Source organism: Balaenoptera borealis (assembly GCF_965194805.1).
Source record: "Balaenoptera borealis genome assembly, chromosome: 16".
NCBI lineage: Eukaryota > Metazoa > Chordata > Mammalia > Artiodactyla > Balaenopteridae > Balaenoptera > Balaenoptera borealis.
In genome coordinates this window covers 88,595,060-88,617,145 of record NC_138872.1, presented here as the reverse complement: position 1 = coordinate 88,617,145, position 22,086 = coordinate 88,595,060, and the positions used below count along the sequence as shown (strand labels likewise).

At 46.8% G+C, this 22,086-nt stretch overlaps 1 protein-coding gene across 10 annotated transcripts in view; it reads left to right on the top strand.

Annotated features, from left to right (window-relative positions):
* Window positions 1-5,446: 5,446 nt before the first annotated feature.
* SUN1 (Sad1 and UNC84 domain containing 1) overlaps window positions 5,447-22,086 on the top strand; it is a 53,835-nt gene continuing 37,195 nt past the window's right edge. For 6 of the 10 annotated variants that reach the window (XM_082360605.1, XM_082360604.1, XM_082360608.1 and 3 more), the window contains exons 1-2: window positions 19,491-19,595; window positions 20,620-20,716. In XM_082360605.1, the coding sequence (XP_082216731.1) occupies window positions 19,577-19,595; window positions 20,620-20,716 (116 nt within the window). In that variant the 5' untranslated portion in view covers window positions 19,491-19,576. Of the gene's footprint in view, window positions 5,555-5,597; window positions 6,097-16,098; window positions 16,201-19,490; window positions 19,596-20,619; window positions 20,717-22,086 lie in introns of those variants that run through there. The other 4 variants (XM_082360610.1, XM_082360612.1, XM_082360611.1 and 1 more) reach the window with 4 other exon arrangements.

The following is a 22,086-nucleotide window of genomic DNA, read 5'->3' as shown; positions in this document are numbered from 1 at the left end:
TTCCCTGGTGGCGCAGTGGTTGAGAATCCGCCTGCTAGTGCAGGGGACACGGGTTCGAGCCCTGGTCTGGGAAGATCCCACATGCCGCGGAGCAACTAGGCCCGTGAGCCACAACTACTGAGCCTGCGTGTCTGGAGCCTGTGCTCCGCAACAAGAGAGGCTGTGACAGTGAGAGGCCCGCGCCCCGCGATGAAAAGTGGCCCCTGCTTGCCGCAGCTAGAGGAAGCCCTCGCACAGAAACGATGACCCAACACAGCCAAAAAAAAAAGCCAACCTCAAAAGCTGACATACCGTATACCATTTATATAACGTTGTTTAAAAAATATTTATTGATTTATTGATTTATTTGGCTGTGCCGGGTCTTACTTGCGGCATGTCGGATATTTATTGCAGCGTGCGGTACCTTTCGTTGCAGCATGTGGGCTCTTAGTTGTGGCATGCATGTAGGATCTGGTTCCCTGACCAGGGATCGAACCCGGGCCCCCTGCATTTGGAGTGTGGAGTCTTAACCACTGGACCAGCAGGGAAGTCCCTATACAACATTTCTGAAATGACAAAACTTCAGGAAAGGAAGGCAGGCTAGTGGTTTCCAGGGGCTAGGGACAGGCGGTGGAAAGGGGTGGGGGCTGCAGAGGGCACAGGAGAGATCCCTGGGGAGCTGAAACCTCCCAGCATCTTCACTCCTGGTTACACGAGTCTGGACACCTGTGCCCCACGTTGGGAGCAGCCTTCATTCTGGCCCATCTGGCTCCTGGGTCACTATTTTCATGCTGCCCTTTCCCCTTGGAATGGTTAAAGCCCCCAAGCAGGTGGATTTTATAATCAGTGGGAGGATTTCATCCACAGGAGGTACCTCGGGGAGGCTGCTTTCCAGAAGCCACAAAATTGTACTAAAATTCACATAACATTTACCATCTTAACCATTTTTCAGTGTCCAGTTCAGGGGTATTAACAATATTCACATCGTTGTGCAACACCACCACCGTCCGTCTCCAGAACTTTCTCATCTTCCCAAACTGAGACTCTGTCCCCATTCAACACTAACCCCCATCCCCCTCCTCCAGCCCCTGGTGCCCACCCTCCTCCTTTCTGTCTCTGTGAGCCTGACTGCTCCAGGGCCCCTCCCCCTGAGCTGGGCCCTCCACATGCCCGCCAGTACTCGGTGCTGTCCACTCTGGTTGCTGCCAATCTGATGGGGGTAGAGTGGTATGGAGTTACTTGAATTTGCATTTCTCTGATTACTAATGGGCTGAAGCGACTCTATATTATATTCTTGTCATGCATTTGTTTCTTTTTCTGTGGATTGCCTGTTCCCATCCTTTGCCCATTTTCCTATTGCATTCCTCTTTTTCTTGTTGGTTTGCAGGAGCTCCTTGTATATTCTAAACAGTAACTCCTTGTCTTTTAAAGATGGCAGATATCTTCTGACCTGTCATTTGTCTGCTGGCTTGTTCACGGTATCTTTATTGAGCAGACATCTTTCATTTTGATGTAATCAGATCCATCAGTGTTTCATCATAAGGTCTGTGCTTTTGAGGTTTAAGAAATCTTTCCCCACCCCTGGGAAACAGAGCCTCCTTCATTATTTTCTTTTGACATCGTAGTGTTCCTTTTTTTTTTTTTTAATTTAATTTTTTTATTTATTTAATTTTTGGCTGTGTTGGGTCTTTGTTGCTGCTCGCGGGCTTTCTCTAGTTGTGGTGAGCGGGGGCTACTCTTCGTTGCGGTGCGCAGCCTTCTCATTGTGGTGGCTTCTCTTGTGGCAGAGCATGTGCTCTAGGCACGCGGGCTTCAGTAGTTGTGGCTCGCGGGCTTCAGTAGTTGTGGCTTGCGGGCTCTAGAGCGCAGGCTCAGTAGTTGTGGCGCACGGGCTTAGTTGCTCCGCGGCATGTGGGATCTTCCCGGACCAGGGCTCGAACCCGTGTCCCCTGCATTTGCAGGCGGATTCTCAACCACTGCGCCACCAGGGAAGCCCCCGTAGTGTTCCTTTCATTTAGGTGTTCATTCATCTGGAATCTAGTTTTATTTCTTTAAAAATAAAATTTCAATGAGAAAACGGCAAAATATTAGTAGTTGTTAATTTAGGACAGTGGAGTCAGGGTGCATATTACTGTACTTTTTCCATAGTTTAACATTTCTAAACTTCTAAAATTTCTAAAAATTTCTCAGTATTTTGTGCAAAATACAGGTTAAGTCAAATAAGAAAACAATTTACAATGCGCCTACTTGGATAGAATCACTGGCAATTTTCTGTGCCGTGTGTGTGTGTGTGTGTGTGTGTGTGTGTGTGTGTGTGTGTGTCTATACACACATGGAATCATATAGAACCTACATTTTTCAGTTAACAGCTTGTCATTTCCTGAGTACATTTCATGCCCCGTCTGCACATATGACACTGTGAGCGCTGTTTTCTTTTTCAAGGAAAACTAGCTTTGTTCTTGGAGTTTTCTCTTCCCTCCTGTGATTTAACTCCATAAGACATAAGGTTCCAGGTTAACTTCCTGCACTGTGATTGTCTCACTCCAACTACCTGTCACCTGAAGAATTCTTTTGTTTTTCCATCTAGAAACCAGTGTTTCCACCCATTTTGCTTTCTTGAATAGTGAATTCTCACTCAGTAAGCAGAAGACACACGCACAAACACACGTATCTGTTGCGCAAGGCTCTTCCCACTGGAAAGTAGGTGTGTCAGGTGGGCAGCAAACTTGATTTTCAGTGGTGGATCCCGACACCTACTAAGTACAGGGCACACAGTAGGCATCCAGTAAACATGTTAAATTAATGCAGTCCCAATAAGAAGGAAGACTGGGAGTAAGTGCCCAAGAAGCTGTCCAGGTGAGCACGCTGGGGTCAAAGTCAAGGGGCACAGGTGGGCCAGGTGAGCGGGGAAGACTTCGTGGAGTAGGAGGCCCACAGCAAGAGGGTGAGGGAAGGCAGAGAGCATGGGAGCGGGGCCAGCACGGCGAGGGGAGGGAGGACTCCCGATGCCCCTGGCGGTGCCTATGGGGAAGTCTCTTCCTGCTCGGGCCTCGGCCTCCAGAGGAGCAGGGCTGGGTGCTCTCCAGGTGACTGTGGCCGTGCTGAAGGGCCCGGAGCAGCTGCAGTGCCAGGTGAACTCATTCACACCCACCCACCGGCACAGACCAATACCAACCAGCTGAAGCCGGCAGAAGCCAGCACAAACGAGATGCAAGTGGTCAGGGTGGGCGCAGTCCCTCCAGAGAAGACCTCCAGGCGCTCACCTGAGTCGGCACCAGGGGGGTCTGTCCCTGGTTGCAGCCTCTTTCCCCGCAGGTGGAGGAGACAAGAGCAGGGAGAGTCATGGGTTTCCTTCCCTCACTGTGTGCTGGAGGTGGGGGGCTGGCAGCTACTGCTTCCTCCATCAGGGCATCTTGTCCTGCTTGTTTCCTCTTGCTGGTGAGTGTTCTAAGGGACTGTTTCTGTTGTTTTTTTGCCAGGGACATTTCCCCGTCCCCCCGTGTCCCCCCACCTCCCCCCGCCGCTCCCCACTCCCCAGCCCGGAGGCCTAAATGGTGAGCCCAGCCTTGGTGCCCACCTTCACCAAGGCTGAGAGGCATTCAGATTCCGGATTCTGAGCTGGGGTGGGAGCGGGTGGGGCTGAAGTGATTTGAGAGGCTGCTGGCCTTGCCTCGCACCGCCACCGGCCCAGGATGGGAAGCACGGGCTTCTACCCTCAAAGGCTTGTTCGTGCCTTTCCCGATGCTGCCTGCCATCCTCTGCTGTTCCTCTCAAACTTGGCGGGACCCTCAGGATTTCGTGAGCTTCCTTTCACCATGTACTGGGGGTCCCATGGAGCCCCGCCAGTATCTTGTCCCCTCCTTTGGCCTTATGGCACGTGGCTCTGCACCCTTCCCTGTTCGTTGTTGCCGGTGAAATATCTTTTCTTCTTTTGAGCTGGTCTTGGTCATTTCGTAATTATCGGGAGGAAGAAGATTGATTCTGTGATCTGCCTTCCCTGTGGAATCCTTACCCAGAAGTGTCCGCGGATGTCTACACTGCTGTCCGCTAGAAACACCATGAGTGCCACCTATGAAATCTCACATTTTCTAGTAGCTGCATTAAAAACGCAGAGAGAAACAGATGAAATTAATTTGATAATGTTTTATTTAACCAACATATCCAAAATATTACAACTTAACACATAAGCAATATTTTAAAATATTAGTGAGGTATTTTACCTTCTTTTTCATACTTAGTCTTCAAAATTCTGTTTTATACACACACAGCTCGCCTCAGTTCGGGCTAGCCACGTTTCCAGTGATCAACAGTTACATGTGGCCAGTAGCTACTCTAGACAACACAGGCCTAGACTTCATCCGGATCTTTATTCTCCTCAGTCCAACCCCGCCCTCCCAGGCAACACTCAAAAGACACAACCTTCTCTCCTCTCTCTGCCAATGCTCCTGATGAACACCTACCCTGCTTATGAAACACCTACCGGCATCTGTAAAATTTATACCAGGGATGAGACTTCCTACAAGCTCAGCTAAAGACACAGCCCCTGTGCTGTGAGTTAATAAGCTAAGAGAAGAAAAAGGCCATCCTTTTTCTTCATAAACCCTACAAGGACAGCCAGCTAACATCGCATTAGTCCATTGCCATTACTGTAATAAATATGTTCTCATTAAAATGGCCCTTGCAACTGGTTTTTCCTTTGCAGCGCTGGAAGTCTTTTCCTGAGCGGGCAATGTGGTAGGCTCTTCCCGCCCTCACCTGCCCTCTAACCCGCTGGAGCCCCGTTTCCTCTTTTGTAAAGTAGGATCATAATAGCTTCTTTATCTACCTGGCAAGTCCGTTGTGAAACTCCAAGAGATAGTAAAGGGCAGGGCTCAGCCACTGCAAAACCCCACCCAAAAGTGGCCTGTTGTTATCTGTGTGGTCCGTGGGTGGAGGAGCGTGCAAGTCAGGAAGGCGCAGGTGTCCTCGGCAGGCCCCGGGGCAGCAGCCGGAGGGCCCAGCTCCGCCACCTCCCGCCTCGGAAGAGCGCACTTGCGGCCCGGCGCGCACACCTGGGGACGCGGGCGGAGCTCGGAGACCGCACAGGTACTGGGTGTTGGGGGCGGGGGCTCGAGAACAGCCACGGAGCGCAGGGACGGGTGTTGCAGTGATGGCGGCCACGGCGCGGGACGGCCTGGCTGTTGCCGGCCCAGACCGGGGTCCTCCTGAGACCGGCATCCTCCTGAGACCGGCGTCCTGCTCTGAACACAGACCCTCCCTGAGAGTGGGGCCCCTGCGCCCCTCCTCCCGGCTCTCTCGCCCCGCCCCCTTCGCGCCGCGCACCGCCTCGGAGCCCCGCCCATTTCCCCGCCCCACGGCTCGGCAACAGTTCTCGATTGGCTGGGCGCCTAGGTAGGCCGCCTCCGCATTGGCCGAGGAGCTCCGAGTGGCGCGCCCGTGATTGGTGGACGTCCGCGTTTCTCCCAGGCGCGGCGCGCGATTGGCTGGCAGAGGCACAGTCTGCGGGGCCTGGGCGGTGCAGACGAGGCCTCAGGCGGCGGTTGCTGGGGGGAGCGACAGCGGCGGCGCGAGGCAGGTGAGCGGCAGCCAGGGGCCGGGGCCCGGGCGTCCCTCGTGGCGGGCGCGGGCGCGGGCGCGGGCGGGTCGCGGCCCCCGCTAGGGCCGCCAACGGCCGCGGCGTTTCAGCCCCGCTGCCCCCGCGCCCCCTCTCAGCCCGGCGTCGCCGCCCCGGCGCCTCAGTCCCCTCCCCCTCAGCCCGCTCCTCCTCAGTCCGCTGCCCCCAGGCGCCCTCTGCCTCACCCGGTCCTTCTTCAACGCCCCCGCGCCCCCTCCCCAACCCGGGCGCGCCCCCGTCAGCTCCCCTCCCCCCACCACGGCGCCCCCTCCCCGGCCCGCCGACCCCTGCCTGCCGGCACCCGGCGCGGCCCCGGGACGTCGCACCCCACGCCGGCTGCCCGGCTCGCGTGCCCAGGCTCGGCGCTCTGCCCGGGGGTCGCGCGTGCCCGCCGCTGCCCGCGGAGGCCGCTGACGTCGGGCGGGCCCAGCTCGGTGCCGGGTCCTGTGCCAGGTCCTCCGTGCACGACCCGTTCCCTCGCTCCGCCCTCCCAGCTCGGAAACGTGAGCGGTTCGGGTCTATTTTCGTCCATTTCGCTGGACTCCTCAGAGTTCCTTTAAGTCTGGAAACGCGGGACGGTTGGGTAGTTCTGGGGAATTTTCTCAGCTTATTTGGTTTGACAGTTTTCTCTTCTTTTTTCTTAATCTTTTTTCTGTGTGTTTTGGAAATGCTACTGTACTGGGGCACTGGACCTCTTGGACCGGTTTTCTATTTTTTCATCTTTCTCTCCCATTTTCCAGCTTTGTCTTCTTGTTCGAGTTTTAGATTCTTCAGTTTTCTAACTTATGTGTTGAGCGTTTTATTTGGGCCATCAGAGTTTAAATTTCCCAGAGGTTTTTGGTGGTTATTGTTTTTCCTCTAAAATTTAGTAACATGTTCTTGTTTCTAAATGCCGTGGCGTCGCAGTCTCCGTCCGTGGCCCAAGTGTTCGCTGGCTTGAGCCCGCCTGTCCTGAAACGTCAGGTGATCTTGGTTGAACTCGCTTAGCCGAGAGCGGGACCCTGCCCAGCCCTTGGGAAGTTCTCTGCACCTGCGCTGGTCCTGTCACTGTTGGCTAGGAAGACGGGTGGGGTTACCTCGAGGGACGCTCCGTGTCATTGTCTTCAGGGCCTTTTACTGGACTTGTTAGATTCCCAAAGACGGGCTTTCCAGCCTCCTGCCTCGTTTTAGAAGTCGGGTAGAAGAGTGGGGCTGTGGCCTCCACAGATGAGCAAGGAAGTGCTCACTTATCCCCCTTTACAGGAATGCATTCTAGAACTCAGCTGTGCCTCTTACCCTCTGGTCTAGAGAGCCCTTGGCTTTATGCCCCAGTCTTTTTTCGGCGGAGGCAGGAAGGGGATCCATGCAGAGTAGCTAACTGCTTTTTTTTAAATTGTGGTAAAAATACACAACATAAAATTTACCTTTTTAACCTGTACTGTTCCTTGGCATTAAGTGTGTTCACAGTGCTGTGCGACCATCCCCACTGTCTAGTTGCACAACTTCTTTTATCACCCTGGATGGAGACCCTGTGCCCATTAGCAGTCGCTCCCCCTTATCCGCTGCGCCTAGCCTCTGGCAACAGCTCGTCTTTCTTCTGTCTCTGTGAATGTGCCTGTTGTGGATTTTTTATGTAAATGGATTCATACAGTATGTGGCCTTTTGTGTTGATTCTTTCACTTAGCATAATGTTTTTAAGGTTTATCCATGTTGTAGTGTGTGTCAGAACTTCATTTTTCTTTACAACCGAATAATATTCCACTGTATGAATATATCCCAATTTGCTTATCCATTCATCTGTTAGTGGACATTTGAGTTGTTTCCACTTCTTGCCTATTATGAGTAATGCTGCTATGAACATTTGTATACAAGTTTTTGTTTGAGCACCTGTTTTCATTCTTGCGGTATATCTTGATAACTAGGAGTGGAATTGCTGGGTCACATGGTAATTCTATGTTTAACTTACAGAGGAACCACCAAACTGTTTTCTACAGTAGCTGCACCATTTTACATTCCCACCAACAGTGTGAGAGGGTCCCGATTTCTCCATATCCTCTCCAACACTTATTTTCCATTTCGTTTTATTATGGCCATCCTAGTGGTTGTGAGGTGGTGTCTCATTTTGATTTTGATTTGCATTTCCTTAATGACTGATGATGTTGAGCAACTTTTTATGTACTTGTTGGCCATTTATATAGTTTTGGAGAAATGTCCATTCCAGTCCATCGTCCATTTTTTAATTGGGTTGTTTGTCTTTTCGTTGAGTTGTAAGAGTTCTTTATGTCTCCTAATACTACACCCTTATCAGATACATGATTTGTGTGTACTTTCTTTCATTATTTGGGCTGTCTCTTCGCTCTGTTGATAGTGTCCTTTGATGCACAAAAGTTTTAATTTTGATGAAGGCAAATTTATCTATTTTCTCTCTTGTTGCTCATGCTTTTGGTGTCATATCTAAGAAACTGTTGCCAAATCCAAGGTTGTGAAGGTAAATCTCTATGTTCTTTTTTTTTTTAATATTTAAATATTTATTTATTTTTGGTTGCGTTTGGTCTTTCTTTGTTGCTGCACGCGGGCTTTCTCTAGTGGCGAGTGGGGGCTACTCTTTGTTGCGGTGCACAGGCTTCTCGTTGCGGAGCACGGGCTCCAGGCACGTGGGCTTCAGTAGTTGTCGCACGCGGGCTCAGTAGTTGTGGCTCACGGGCTCTAGAGCAGAGGCTCAGTAGCTGTGGCACACGGGCTTAGTTGCTCCGCGGCATGTGGGATCTTCCCGGACCAGGGCTCGAACCCGTCTCCCCTGAATTGGCAGGCGGATTCTTTTTTTTTTTGGCTGTGTTGGGTCTTTGTTTCTGTGCGAGGGCTTTCTCTAGTTGCAGTGAGCGGGGGCCACTCTTCATCGCGGTGCGTGGGCCTTTCACTGTCGCGGCCTCTCTTGTTGTGGAGCACAGGCTCCAGATGCGCAGGCTCAGTAGTTGTGGCTCACGGGCCCAGTTGCTCCGCGGCATGTGGGATCTTCCCAGACCAGGGCTCGAACCCGTGTCCCCTGCATTGGCAGGCAGATTCTCAACCACTGCGCCACCAGGGAAGCCCCCTGGCAGGCAGATTCTTAACCACTGCACCACCAGGGAGGTCCGAGGAATTGTTTTCTTAATTTCTTTTTTAGGTTGTTCATTGCTAGTAAATAGAAATACAGCTTATTTTTGTGTGTTTATCTTGTATCCTACAACTTTAACTTTGTTTAATTTGTTTATTAGTTCTAATAGTTTTTTGTGAATTCTTTAGGATTTTTTGTATATGAGACCATGTCATCTGTGAATAGAGGTAGTTTTACTTCTTCCTTTCCCAGTTTGGTTTTTCTTTTTTTTTTTGGCTGCATTGGGTCTTCGTTGCTGCACGTGGGCTTTCTCTAGTTGTGGTGAGCGGGGGCTACTCTTCGTTGCAGTGTGTGGGCTTCTCATTGTGGTGGCTTCTCTTGTTGCAGAGCGCAGGCCTCAGTAGTTGTGGCACACGGGCTCTAGAGCGCAGGCTCAGTAGTTGCGGCACACTGGCTTTGTTGCTCCGCGGCATGTGGGATCTTCCCGGACCAGGGCTCGAACCCATGTCCCCTGCATTGGCAGGCGGATTCTTAACCACTGTGCCACCAGGGAAGTCCTTCCTTTCTACTTGGGATGCCATCTATTTCTTTTTCTTGCCTAATTGCTCTGGCAATTCCAGTACAGTCTTGAATAGCAGTGGTGAAAGCGATGTCCTTGTTTTGTTTCTGATTTTAGGGGAGAGCTTTCAGCTTTTCACCATTGACTGTGGTGTTAGCTGTGGGTTTTAGTAAATGCCCTTGCCTGATTGAGGAAGTTCTCTTCTATTTCTAGTTTGTTGAATGTTTTTGTCATGAAAGAGTTGGATTTTAACAGGTGCTTTTCCTGTACCAGTTGAGATGATCACGTGGTTTTGCCTAACTGCTTCTTAAACAGACTTTCATCATTTGACTTGTCCTGTATTTTGATTCCACTCTACATCCTTACTCCCAAATGTTCACAGATGTCACTATCTTAAGCCTTTGGGGTTCTGTGGTGAAAATTGGGTTATTTCTAAGTGTTCCTCATTGCAGGCTTATCAGCTTTTTCTGGCCTAAGTCAGTTTTCATTCATCCATTTGCTTTCTAGTTTTTGAGTTTCTTGCTTTTGTTTTTTCTCCCTTTCAATAAATGCCAGGCACTTTTGGTAGAGGTGGTGATAGGATGAAACCATCCTTCAGCATTGTAGCACCTGCCCTTACCTCAATATTTCAAGGTGAGGTGAGAGCCCAGGGAATTGCAGGGCATTTCTTAGGGCCCACTGCTGATTCAGGCTAAGTGTCCTGAGCACATCCCAAATTTGAGCACCCACACTGGGGTTTGCAGGGCAGTGGGAAAAAGACAGTGATGCCAGCCAAGCACAAGTGGTGTTGCTGTGACTATTTTGGTGGGTAGTTGTGCTCAGTGCCACCTGCAGGAAGGTTGCAGTATTATTTTGTTGATTGAAAACACCTTCATTTTCTTCCTCCTCTTCTTCCTAAATTTGGAACTCATTGCTATTTTGGACAGCTTAGCCCACTCGATTTCCAGTTAGAAGAGACTAGGCCTGCTGCATTTGAAACTGTTTACTTCCTTTGGGCCAAAATAAACTTAGGATTGATAGAGGAAAAGTACAGACCATGATGTTGCTGTTTATAACATGCTATTTATTATAATCACATGCTGTAATTGACTCTACTTCGTTAAGTGGCTTGTGTGGTTCATTAGTCAGTTTTGTAGTTTGAATTATATCTGTAATAGTGCTTGTTAGTTGGGTGCTTTGTTTTTCATTTAGTCGCATAGGGGCATTCAGTGAATGGTCACTGGCTGCGAATTTTAGTTGAGGAACTAAGAACCATGTGACAGACGGTTTTAGACATTTGTGCAGAATAAAACTGCAGGTGCCAGACTTCAGTAGTGTGAGAGTGATCAAGTGTAGATCAGTGATTCCCATTGGGGCATGAGGGGCTCCCCAGGGGCATGTATGGCTTGAAAACAAAGCAGTGCTTTGCCTAGTTGCTTTGGTCTTAAGTCATTCTACTTGCTTATTTGATCTTTATGTAACATTATTGGAAGATGGGAGCTATATGTAGAATATGAAAAACATCAATTTAAAGGTTTCTTTACTTGCTATTTATGCTGCAAAGCTTTTTAGTACTGGAGAGTGCTCACTTTTAGCCCGGTACTTCACACGTGGGAGGACAGAGCATTAAAGGGTGATCTCAGAAATGGTGTGGATTAACTGTTTACATTTATAGTAGAAATAAAATCCTGTAATTGTTGTTTCTAATTGTTCCCAATTATAGTTGGAAATGAAACAGAATGGACGCGACTGTTCTGATTAGATGAGGAAATGTAAGAAGTGCTTCAAATTCATTAGAAGGAGTAAGGAGGCCAAATACGTGGGACCCTCACTGATCGTCATGAATTCATCTAGCACTTGGGGCATGGTTTTTCCAGGACGTTGTCAGACGTGCAGCGACAGAGGGATGAGGGGAACCCAAGAACATTTTCAGGTTGAAGGCAAAGCAACATGATAGCGATAAGTTCTCCCATTTCTCTGGGCACTTATGAGATGTTCATTGGTTCTGCAAGTCAGGGTTAGCGCCTACCCTCAGAGAGTTCATGGTCTAGTTGGAGAGAAAGACTGTTTAATAAGCAAATATTACAATTTCTGTTAAGTGGTAAATGCCAGGGAGCACTAAAATTGGCACCTAACTTGGATATGTGAGTTGGGGGCATCCAGGAGAGCTTCCTGGAGGTGGTATCTCAGGTATAGCCTAAGGATGAGTAGAAGTTAGCTGGGAGTGATTGGGGTGGAAAGAGAACAAGGGATTGGGGAATCAGGAATCAGGAGGGCATCCCAGACAAGGAGAGAGCACAGGAACAGTATGTAAATGGGGTGGGGGGAGAGGGTTACCTGAGGCCAGGTTCTCAGTGAAGCTGCGATATGGGTGGTGGGAGATGGAGAAGTGGGGCATTGGACAGAGGGTTTACTTGCAGGTGCTGGGAAGCCGTGGTGGGATCTGAAGGGAGGGAGATGGTCAGGTCTCTTTTTAGGTGGACTGTTCTGGCAGTTTTCTGGCTTGAGGAGGCAAGACTGGAGACAGGTAAATTAAGGGCGCTCCCTCACAGGAAGCCAGCCGGAGATGGTGCAGCAGGGGACCAGCTGGAGGGAGGGTTGCTGCTGTTCTGAAGAGGGGGGAGCAGTTGGATGCATTGAATTTAGTTACTTGTTGGTGACTTGCAGAAATGCTCCACGAGAAGTAAAATCAGATGCCTACCTCAGTGTATACAAAGGAGTTACAAATGGATGAGATGAATTAAAAATGGTGGGAAATGTGACAGTCAAATCAGTAAGAGTAGTAGAATCCATGACACACTATTCATGTGTTCTTGGATTAGGAAGGCCTTTCTTTTTCCTTTTCTTTTTTTTTTAATTTTGCATTGTTTTGATTCTTTTTTTTTAACAGAAACTTTAAATCAACATATTATCAAGGGAATTTATTATTTTTTAAAATTTATTTTATTTTTTTATTTATTTTTGGCTGCATTAGGTCTTCGTTGCTGCACACAGGCTTTCTCTACTTGCAGAGAGCGGGGGCTACTCTTTGTTGCGGTGCACGGGCTTCTCATTGTGGTGGCTTCTCTTGTTGCAGAGTACGGGCTGTAGGCGCGTGGGCTTCAGTAGTTGTGGCATGCAGGCTCTAGAGTGCAGGCTTAGTAGTTGTGGTGCATGGGCTTAGTTGCTCCGCGGCATGTGGGATCTTCCCGGACCAGGGATCAAGTCCCCTGTATTGGCAGGCGGATTCTTAACCACTGGGCCACCAGGGAAGTCCCTAGGAAGGCCTTTCTAAGCAGGACAGGGAAGGACTGACTGTGCAGCCCAAGTCACCATAAGTTTGTTCAATAACAGACGGGGGACATCCCAGACGTGTGTGACGTAACTACGGTTGATGTCCTATAAAACAGTGAGAAAAAGACAAACCTCCAGTAGGTTGAGATATAGGGCTGGCCTTCGCCTGTCAGAGTGGCCCTGCAGAGTTGACTACTTCCAGTGTTGGGAGGAGCACTGTCAGGTTAGGGGGTCCCAGAACCTCCACCTAGCATTGCTTCGAGAAGGCACTTGCTGTCATTCGCTGTCGCTGAGCTCTTTCCAGTGGAAGAGCCGTGCATAGCTCTTCTAACTGTACCAGTTGTAAGAAAATTTAGAGCACTCTAGGTTCGAAGCAATACATAAAATCGTGTGGTTCATGTTTTCTGTATTCTAAGAAGAAAGACCCTTTACAATAACATGCATAAAGTAAATTGGCTTTTGCTCAAACACTGAAACAAATCTCACTGTAAGAGGAAGTGCAGCTTTTATTTAAAAGATCGGGAGCACATATCATTGGGAGATGTAAGCGTGTGATAACGCATCTTCACGTAGAAGGAATTATTTTCCCTAAAACTCAGCTATTAGGTAAACAAACCCATCTAGCCTGCATCTTTTCCTGTTTCATTTCCAAAAAAAGGAAAGAAACATTGGATCTTGGCTAGAAACTGTCAGTACATAGTTGCTGCAGAAAACAACTAACTCCTGTTGAGTGTTTTCACCCTTGTGCCAGGCAGCGCTGAGCGGGTTAGGTGTGGTAACCGGTTGAATCCTGCAGCAACATTGAGAGTCAGGTGCCACGTAGAGTGAGTAATGGTACCAAGGGTTCTTACAGCTGAGTAAGAACCCTGCGGGTCCGGCTGCCCCACACCGCTTCACAGTGAAGGCCATTTTTGTTTTTTTTTTTTTGAAAATAATAGTTACTGGGTTAATTGTTTATAAGACCAAAACCTACTCTTTTTTTTTAACTTTTTATTTTATATTGGAGTATAGTTTATTAACAGTGTTGTGTTAGTTTCAGGTGTACAGCAAAGTGATTCAGTTATTCATATGCATGTATCTATTCTTTTTCAAATTCTTTTCCCAGTTAGCAAAACCTACTCTTTTTAAAAAATGTTGAATAGTACCCGAGGGAGTGAGTGAAAAGTAGATGTCCCATTCTCTGTAATTTTACCATTAAGTTTAGTGTAGTATTTTTCCTGAAGTTTTAAAAATATATTCAAGTATATATATAACATGTGCAGCATTCTGTAAAGGTCTTTCAAATATTTTTAGGTTATAGTCATTTGTTTCTCATTTGCAGTTTTAAATAACGAGTTCATTTTTAAGGACTCTCACTTAGTATAAATCATAGTTTTTCATAAACTAACAATGTTTTGCTTCCTTAAAATGAAAACAGGTATGTGAGGCTTATTCCTGTTTGTTATGTTGTGGAAGTAATTCCACTGAACATGATATTTGGAAAACAATCATTTCTAACCCATTTTATGATTTTTTTAATCTGTAGGAAAAATAACTTAATGTTTTTAGTCTCTGCATTATGCAGTTTTAACAGGATTAAGTCTGAGCAGAGTAATTATGTTAAGGTTTAGTACTCTGGGCTTCCCTGGTGGTCCAGTGGTTAAGACTCCATGTTTCCACTGAAGGGGGCATGAGTTCAATCACTGCTCAGGGAACTAAGATCCCGCATGCCACATAGCAAAGCCAAAAAAAAAAAAAAAGATTTAGTATTGATACTAAATTTTAAAGGGCACCTCTGAATTTTAGTTTTCAAATTCTTCCCTACAAGGCATGTAACAGTGGAACACCTGATTGCGCAGGTGCGCGTTGAAAACCAAGCCCTGGGTGATGAAGAGTTGGCAGGGGTGGAGCTGGACTGCGTTTGCGGGTGCAAGGCCCTGCGGGGCCCCCATGGGCCTGTGCTGTCAGCTCAGGGGGCCCTCGGGGATGGCCCTGTGGCAGATGGCGGTGTCTGGAGCTGCGCCCAGAGTGGGGAGGAGGGTGCTGCTTGGAGCTGTCGCCTTGGACTGCTGTGCTTTCTGTGGACGGGTTGCAGTGCTGGTGGTGGATTTGGATGGGGGCTAACAAGGTTGGTCCGTGCAGGTTGCTCCTGAGGGTTTCTGCCGTGTCAGCCGGGCTCGCTTCTGGTCTCAGCCTGCTTGGTCAGCGACCCCATCAGTTCATAGAAAGCTTGATTTGTAACATGCTTGTCTTTATAAACACAGTGCTTTCAGAGCAAATTCTGCTTGCCTTATACATGGTTTAATAAAAAATAATTATTTACTAGGTGACGATGCTTGTGGTTTATAATGATGAGAAGAAATGCTGCTCACCATTTTTAAAGTTTGTCTTTTTCTAGTTTTATTTTAGAACTGATAGCGTTTCCTAAGAAAATATTTTGTGCTAGTTTATTTCAGGACCGTTAACAGTTTTATTTTCTTTCTTTGGTTTTGCCATTTGCTGCAAGCTCTGTTTTCAACCTTGTGTGACTTGTAATTTTTGATATTTTTCAGGCATGTTTTCTAGATTGTTACTAGATTGGTACAGATGTTCTAAATAGTAGAGATTCAAATTATATGTGGTGGTTGAACAAAAATCCATTTTTGACCAAAGCATTCAAGAACAAAAATTGAGCTTTATATTTCATTTCTACCATATGATGCAAATGTTACATACAGTGTGTACTAGGCAAGGTAAAGGGTATTAAAGGAGAAACAAGTGTAACTTACGAAGCATCTTAACTCAAATTTTAAAACCCTGCTAGGATCTTCATGTTTGTAAAGATACTTATTTAATTTCTTAGGTTTGAAACCAAAGTTTGCACCCTAGACAGAGGACCTCTTCTTTTGGCTGTGCTTGCCGGCTTATATGTGCTTAGCCACTAGTGAAAGCGAGATAGGAGGGAGACACCGGGGTGATTTATGACGATAGCGCTTCCTTTTCCACTGGAAGGTGTCGCTCGTGGCCCACCATCTCCTTAGGGGAGCCTTTTCCCTCTTGGGACTGGCGGCTGCAAATCGAAAGCTGTTGAAGAGCACTGTTTTCCGGGGATACGGGGAGGCTCCTCTGAGTGCCCTCTCCCTCCCCCCACATTAATCCGCTGGGCCTGGAAGGGGGGGGGTGCCTGGTGTGAGCCCCGGCTCCGCTGTGCCGTCCCTCCCTCCCATGTCCAGGACACTCACGGGGCACGTGGCCCGTGCAGAGGTCATCCCAGTCGTAACACTTTCGGGAGAAGGGAGTGGCCAGGAAGAGTCTAGAGAAATGAGGACAGTGAAGCCTGCACAGGGCACCTCTCTGTAAACAAACGTGTTTACAAAATGTTGACTTTGTATTCATTCCAAGATTTTCTGATGCCGTTGAAAACGTTTTCAATCCATTTTTTCACTTGCTCTTTCAATACTGCTCAGATTATAAATGCAAATCAGATCTCCCTTGAGTCACAGGCTGAGGCCGCCTTTAGGCCATGCTACAAGTAGGAAGGCTCTAATGTTACACGCGGGCTTGAAGTAGCAGTGATGTAAGGGGAGACTGGGAACGGCATTGTGAACATGCCAAGCGCTGTTAGCAGGAGAACTGGTATCACAGTTGCACTTTTGCTGCTAGGGGTCCTGATGAGCTGAGAGAGACCGGAGCTGGTGTTCTAGCCTGCCGGCCCCAGGAGCAATCTGAGCTGCCGCTGGACGTCGTCTTTTATTTAGGTTGGGGGTGAGTGAGTCTTCCATCTCGGGAACTGTTAACTCAGAAGGAAAAAAAATCCTTTTTTAAAAAAAAATTTAAAACAGGCTATATAAGTTTATTCCACAAACTAATTAAAGCTAACTTTTTGAGTGTTTGTCATGTGTCAGGCACTGCTTTACAGACATTCTCTCTTTTTACTTAATTTAATTCTCTCTTTTTTACTTTATTTTATTCTATAATTTTATCTAATGCTCACATTTTATGAAAGGAACTAAAGATTAATTTTAAAGTGTTCTGAATCCATATCATGATCTGTCCAGGGAGAAAGAATGAGGCAGCAGGGTTGATGGAGGACAAGCCGGGTATGGAAAGAAGCAGCAAAATACATTCTAATAAGATACATGATCACACTCTGTAATGCGGTCCACAGTAAACGCAGGAGAGAGCGCTGGTCATCACTCCCTAACTCATTACTGAGTCAAGCTTGGTGTGGCCTCTGCTGCTGCTTTTGGAGGGTCTGCTTGGAGAGGTGGTCTTCTGGGCTGTGGAGGAGGTACTGGCTAGAACAACATTTACCTGGGCCACGGGTCTGATTAAGCAGGGACAGGATTCTGCGTATAGTTGTATAGTTTTATACGTACATGTGTTTCACTGGAGAACAGAACATAAAATTCACATGGTTACAGGAGCGAAGTCAGAACGAGTAGGAAAAAGTAAGGGCATCCAATCGCATGCTCCCTTTCCTTCCCCTGTCATAGCCGCTGAGCTCTGGCTGTGACGGGCCACGGCCTCCCTGCCCTGTCTCCTGTCTGCCTTTCCTCCAGAGCCGCATGGCCTGCTCTTCCTAGAGTTGTGTGTCCACACTGGTGCTCTCTTGATGGTGTTATCTTTGGGCATTTTATTACGTTTGAAGCTCCTCTCATAAAACATTTAGCCAAAAGTCTACCACTGTGCCTGCCACTCAGCTCGTGTCTCTGTGTTGTCACCCGCAGGACTTTTACGTGGTCACTCTGCTGTAATCCTGTCTTGCTTGTGATAGGCTTGTGATGGCCAGTAGCTGCATTTGGTTCTTTGATAGAATTTTATTTCAGAGACAAGAAATTAAATTTCTTTTAAAATTGTGATATAAGGCCTACATTAAAACCAACTAGGTTGGTGTCACACAGCTTTATCTGTCTCATCGATTGGAAGAACCAGGTTGAACAGTGTGGTGCACTGTGCCTCTGACAGCTTTTGAAAACACCGTTTGTTATGCATTAGAAATAAACGTCTCTTTTAGGTAGATGAAAACGTGAGAACATATTGATGTAACTTTTAAAAGTAAAAAGGCTGTAATAGATAAACAACAGGGACCTTTGTATAGCACAGGGAACTATCAATATATTCAATATCTTGTAATAACCTATGACAGAAAAGAATGAAAAAGAATATATATATGTGTATATATATGTTTGTATGTATGTATATATAACTGAATCACTTTGCCGTACACCTGAAATCTTGTAAATCAACTATACTTCAATTTAAAAAAATTAAAAAGCATTAGCACTTCCCTCATGGTGCAGTGGTTAAGAATCCACCTGCCAATGCAGGGGACATGGGTTTGAGCCCTGGTTTGGGAAGATCCCACATGCCACGGAGCAACTAAGCTTGTGAGCCACAACTACTGAGCCTGCGTGTCACAACTACTGAAGCCTGCATGCTAGAGCCCGTGCTTTGCAACAAGAGAAGCCACCACAGTAGAAGCATGCACACTGCAACGAAGAGTAGCCATCACTTACCGCAACTAGAGGAAGCCCGTGTGCAGCAACAGAGACCCAACGCAGCCAAAAATAAGTTTGAAAAAAAAAAAAAAGTATGAGGTAAAGATGTCCAAAAAAAAGAAAGCATTAAAAAAATAAATTGCATGGGACTTCCCTGGTGGCACAGTGGTTAAGAATCTGCCTGCCAATGCAGGGGACACGGGTTCAAGCCCTGGTCCAGGAAGAGCCCACATGCCTTGGAGGAACTAAGCCCGTGCGCCACAACTACTGAGCCTGCGCTCTAGAGCCCGCGAGCCACAACTACTGAGCCCGTGTGTCTAGAGCCCGTGCTCCGCGACAAGAGAAGCCACCACAGTGAGAAACGCGTGCACTGCAACAAAGAGTAGCCCCCTCTCACCACAACTAGAGAAAGCCTGCACATAGCAAGGAAGACCCAACAGAGCCAATAAGTAAATACATACATACATGCAAATAAAATAAAAAGGCTGTTAGTTCTTGCATATGTCCTCCTCACCAGGCTCTAACTGCTCCTTCTGTGCTGAGTCATGGGCTGGACCTCCTTGGGCTGGACCTCCTTAGATCCCAGTAGCCAGTAGCGCTGCTGCCACCCTGCTTCACAGATGGAGCTTCCTGTGTGTGAGGAGCTGGCCTCAGGGCAGTCACTCAGCTAGTGGGCGGAGCTGGGATCAGAGCCCAAATCTGTAGGAGTCAGTCCCTGTTCTTAGCTGGACGCTCTGGTGTCTCCATGTCATAGCCACGATGTTTAGATTAAATGCTGCTTTCGGGCACCTGCCATTCACTTGTTTATAACACTGTAAACCAGTTTCTGTAAACCGGTCCAAATACTCAGTTCACTAAGGACGTCTTGAATTCTTTTTCTTTTTTTAATAAATTTATTTATTTGTTTGTTTATTTTTGGCTGCGTTGGGTCTTCATTGCTGTGCATGGGCTTCCTCTAGTTGCGGTGAGTGGGAGCTACTCTTTGTTGCGGTGCGCAGGTTTCTCATTGCGGTGGCTTCTCCTGTTGCGGAGCACGGGCTCTAGGTGCGCGGGCTTCAGTAGTTATGGCTCGTGGGCTCTAGAGCGCAGGCTCAGTAGTTGTGGCGCATGGGCTTAGTTGCCCCACGCCATGTGGGATCTTCCCGGCCCAGGGATCGAACCCGTGTCCCCTGCATTGGCAGGCAGATTCTTAACCACTGCACTACCAGGGAAGCCCCCTGTCTTGAATTCTTGAATACGAGTTGTAGAGAAGTTGGTAGAAATTAGCAGCAGTTAGAACAACTTTAACCTGGGGTTGGTAAGGTGGGTTGTAGTAAAACATGAAAGTGAAAGATCACTTTGGGAGTCAAGTTAGGAAGTAAAAATCAGTTATCTTCTCTAGAGGATGAGAGCAGTTATGGGGTGTTATTATTGTTATGGTTGCTTAGTAAGTCATTACTAGCCACAGCACAGTGGGAAGCCATTACTACACCGCTGCTGGGTGTGGCTCTGTCCTGCAGGGGAGCTGGGAGGAGGCCTGAGCCATGAGGCTGTCCCTCGTGTGCTCTTCCTCAGTCTCTCTGCCCTTGAACCTGGGCTCCAGTGCTGGTGGAGGAGACAGAGGGGAGCTCGAGGCCAGTGAACAGGTACTGAACAAATGCATGGACTCAGTACTCGAAGGTAAGTTTATTTGCAGCAAGAGGTTTACGTGTCTATTAATAGAATGAATTGTACTTGCTGAGTGTGTGTTCTACCTGGGCTGGCGGGCCAGGTCCCGGAGAGGAACTGAGCAATGTTGAAATTAGTAGGCACAGTAAAGTTTTTATATATAAACAATGTTCCTTATTTCTATGGGTGCTTAATTTTTAAAAGAATATTTGGACTGTTTCAAAGAATATGGAGTGAATTTAAGTATTTTTGGCTTAGTTTATAGAAATCAGTCATTTATACCTGAATATTTTTTGTCCAAGTTTATCTTCCTTGATCTTTCAACAGCAGATTATGATTCACATTACTCCTACGAGGGTGTGGGGGTTTTTTTGAAGTGTGTGTGTGTGTATTTTTAGCCAGAGGAAAGTTTGAGTCATTCCAAAGAAATCTAGATGACAACATGAAAAACAATATGCCCAAAACTTTTTAATTTGAAAATAATGTGTTTTCCTTTGGGGAAAAATAAAAGTATTAACAGTGCCTTAAGCTTATCTCTTACTCACCCTGCAGTTTTCTGATTCTGAGCTACTTGTAAAAATTTTGCTGTCTAGGAAAGTATGGGAGTGCTTCTTGACCACAGAACAAGAATCAGTTCTGTTTTACTTAATAACAATGAAAATTTATTCCAGAAGAATGAGAACATTTTGACACCTTCAGGAATTTAAAAATACATTTTGGAAAGGATTCTGAGATACTTTCTGTATTCTTTTCATCATTTTAAGTCAGTTGATCTAGGATTTCCCCTTGTTGCTTTTGTAGATATATAATCTTAGGGAACTAAGTATGACAACTGTGTTCTGGACTTGCAACCATGAGAAAACTTGTCTCCTTTGCTTAAAAAAAAAAATCAACCAAACCAGCCCTGCTTTACTGGCCTTGTTTGATCAAAGTGTTGACGGTGCCTCTAGTCAGTCTGCATTGGGCCACCACAGGCAGGGCTCCTCTGTGTGTTCCGGCCTTTAACAGCCTGCATTGCTTTTCCCGCCTTCTGCAGTATGCTTTGAGACTGTGAACATGGACTTTTCTCGGCTCCACATGTACACTCCTCCCCAGTGTGTGCCCGAGAACACTGGCTACACGTATGCACTCAGGTGAGCTGCTCGCATGCGTGTTACGTTGTCTTGCCTGCGCTGTTCTTGAATGCTGTTGGGTTAATGGGGGCTTTATGGTACTTGCACCCAACTGCTCTTTGTTGAAAGTGAAAATATCTATGAACTTCATGTTATGCTCTGGTTTTACAAAACTGCTAAACTGACATGGAAATTATGAGGTTGTTTTGAAAACCGAACGTTTCTGATGACTCAGTGATTGGTCACTGCAAATGAATGACTGTTTTAGCCTCCACCCAGGTGGCTGTGGTCTCGAGAACACATCTGTGTGGTTATGGTGGGGTTTTGTGATTTATATTAATGGCTGAATATTTTAAAATTAACAGAACTAACCTGGAAAGTGACTTGCCTTTGAGAGGAGCCATCATAAGTAGAATTTTGATGAAGCCCACGGTTTCAAGACCACAACTTCTGTCAAATGCACTAGGTTTTCTGTTTTTATTTGTATTCTGATTTGATGCTGAACCTTGAAGTTTGAGTCTTAGAAGCTGTTGACTTGCTCTTTGCCTTTCTAGTTTACCAAGTATTGATAGAAAGGATGATTGAGATGAAGCTTAAGTATTACAAAATTATGGGCTACTGCCAAAGGGAAAACATTCCTGGATTGGTGAAGATTTGATTGGCAGATAGAAAAACCTTTGCATCCTGGCAAGATGTTTAAAGCACACAAGGAAAATGCTAGTGTCAGTTTTATCAATGGCTTATCTTCTAAAGGGTAAAAATGTAATTGAAACTTAAAGAAAATTGGAAGGTATTTTAAGAAAACTACTTCTTAACAGCATTAGTCAAATCTCATATTTAATGATTGAGTTTTTAGTCACAATTTTAGATCATGTCACACTTTCTGTGGTAACACACTTTGTTTTTGTTAAAAGTCCTGTACTATTTTAGAACAAAATGAGTGGGCCAACTCAAGTAAAAGTCCTCCTTATTCTGTATTGTGGAGCATAAAAAATAATAATTCCTGGTAATTCATTTTTAGCTTTTATAACCCATTTTATTTTGTTTTTATATTTATTTATTATAACCCATTTTAAATACAGTTTTTAAAAGTTGCCTATGTCTGGGTCTCTACAGAGAGCCCAGCCCTCCTCCAGTGAGGCGTGCGGAGGGATCGGAGGTGGATGAGAACTGAAGTGGGAAAGGCAGGCGGACTGAGCTGTGCTGGGACATGGGCCTGTGTTTGAGGGCGGGGGGAGGGCAGCGAAGGGTTTCAGCCAGGAGGGGTGGAACCAGGGTTATGCAGATATGGAGAGTGGGGCGGTGCTGTTCAGAGGCTGGCAGGAGTTCAGGTGAGACTCCGTGGGGGCCCAGACCGCGTTAGTGCTGGGCAGGGCGTGGGGAGAGAGGGG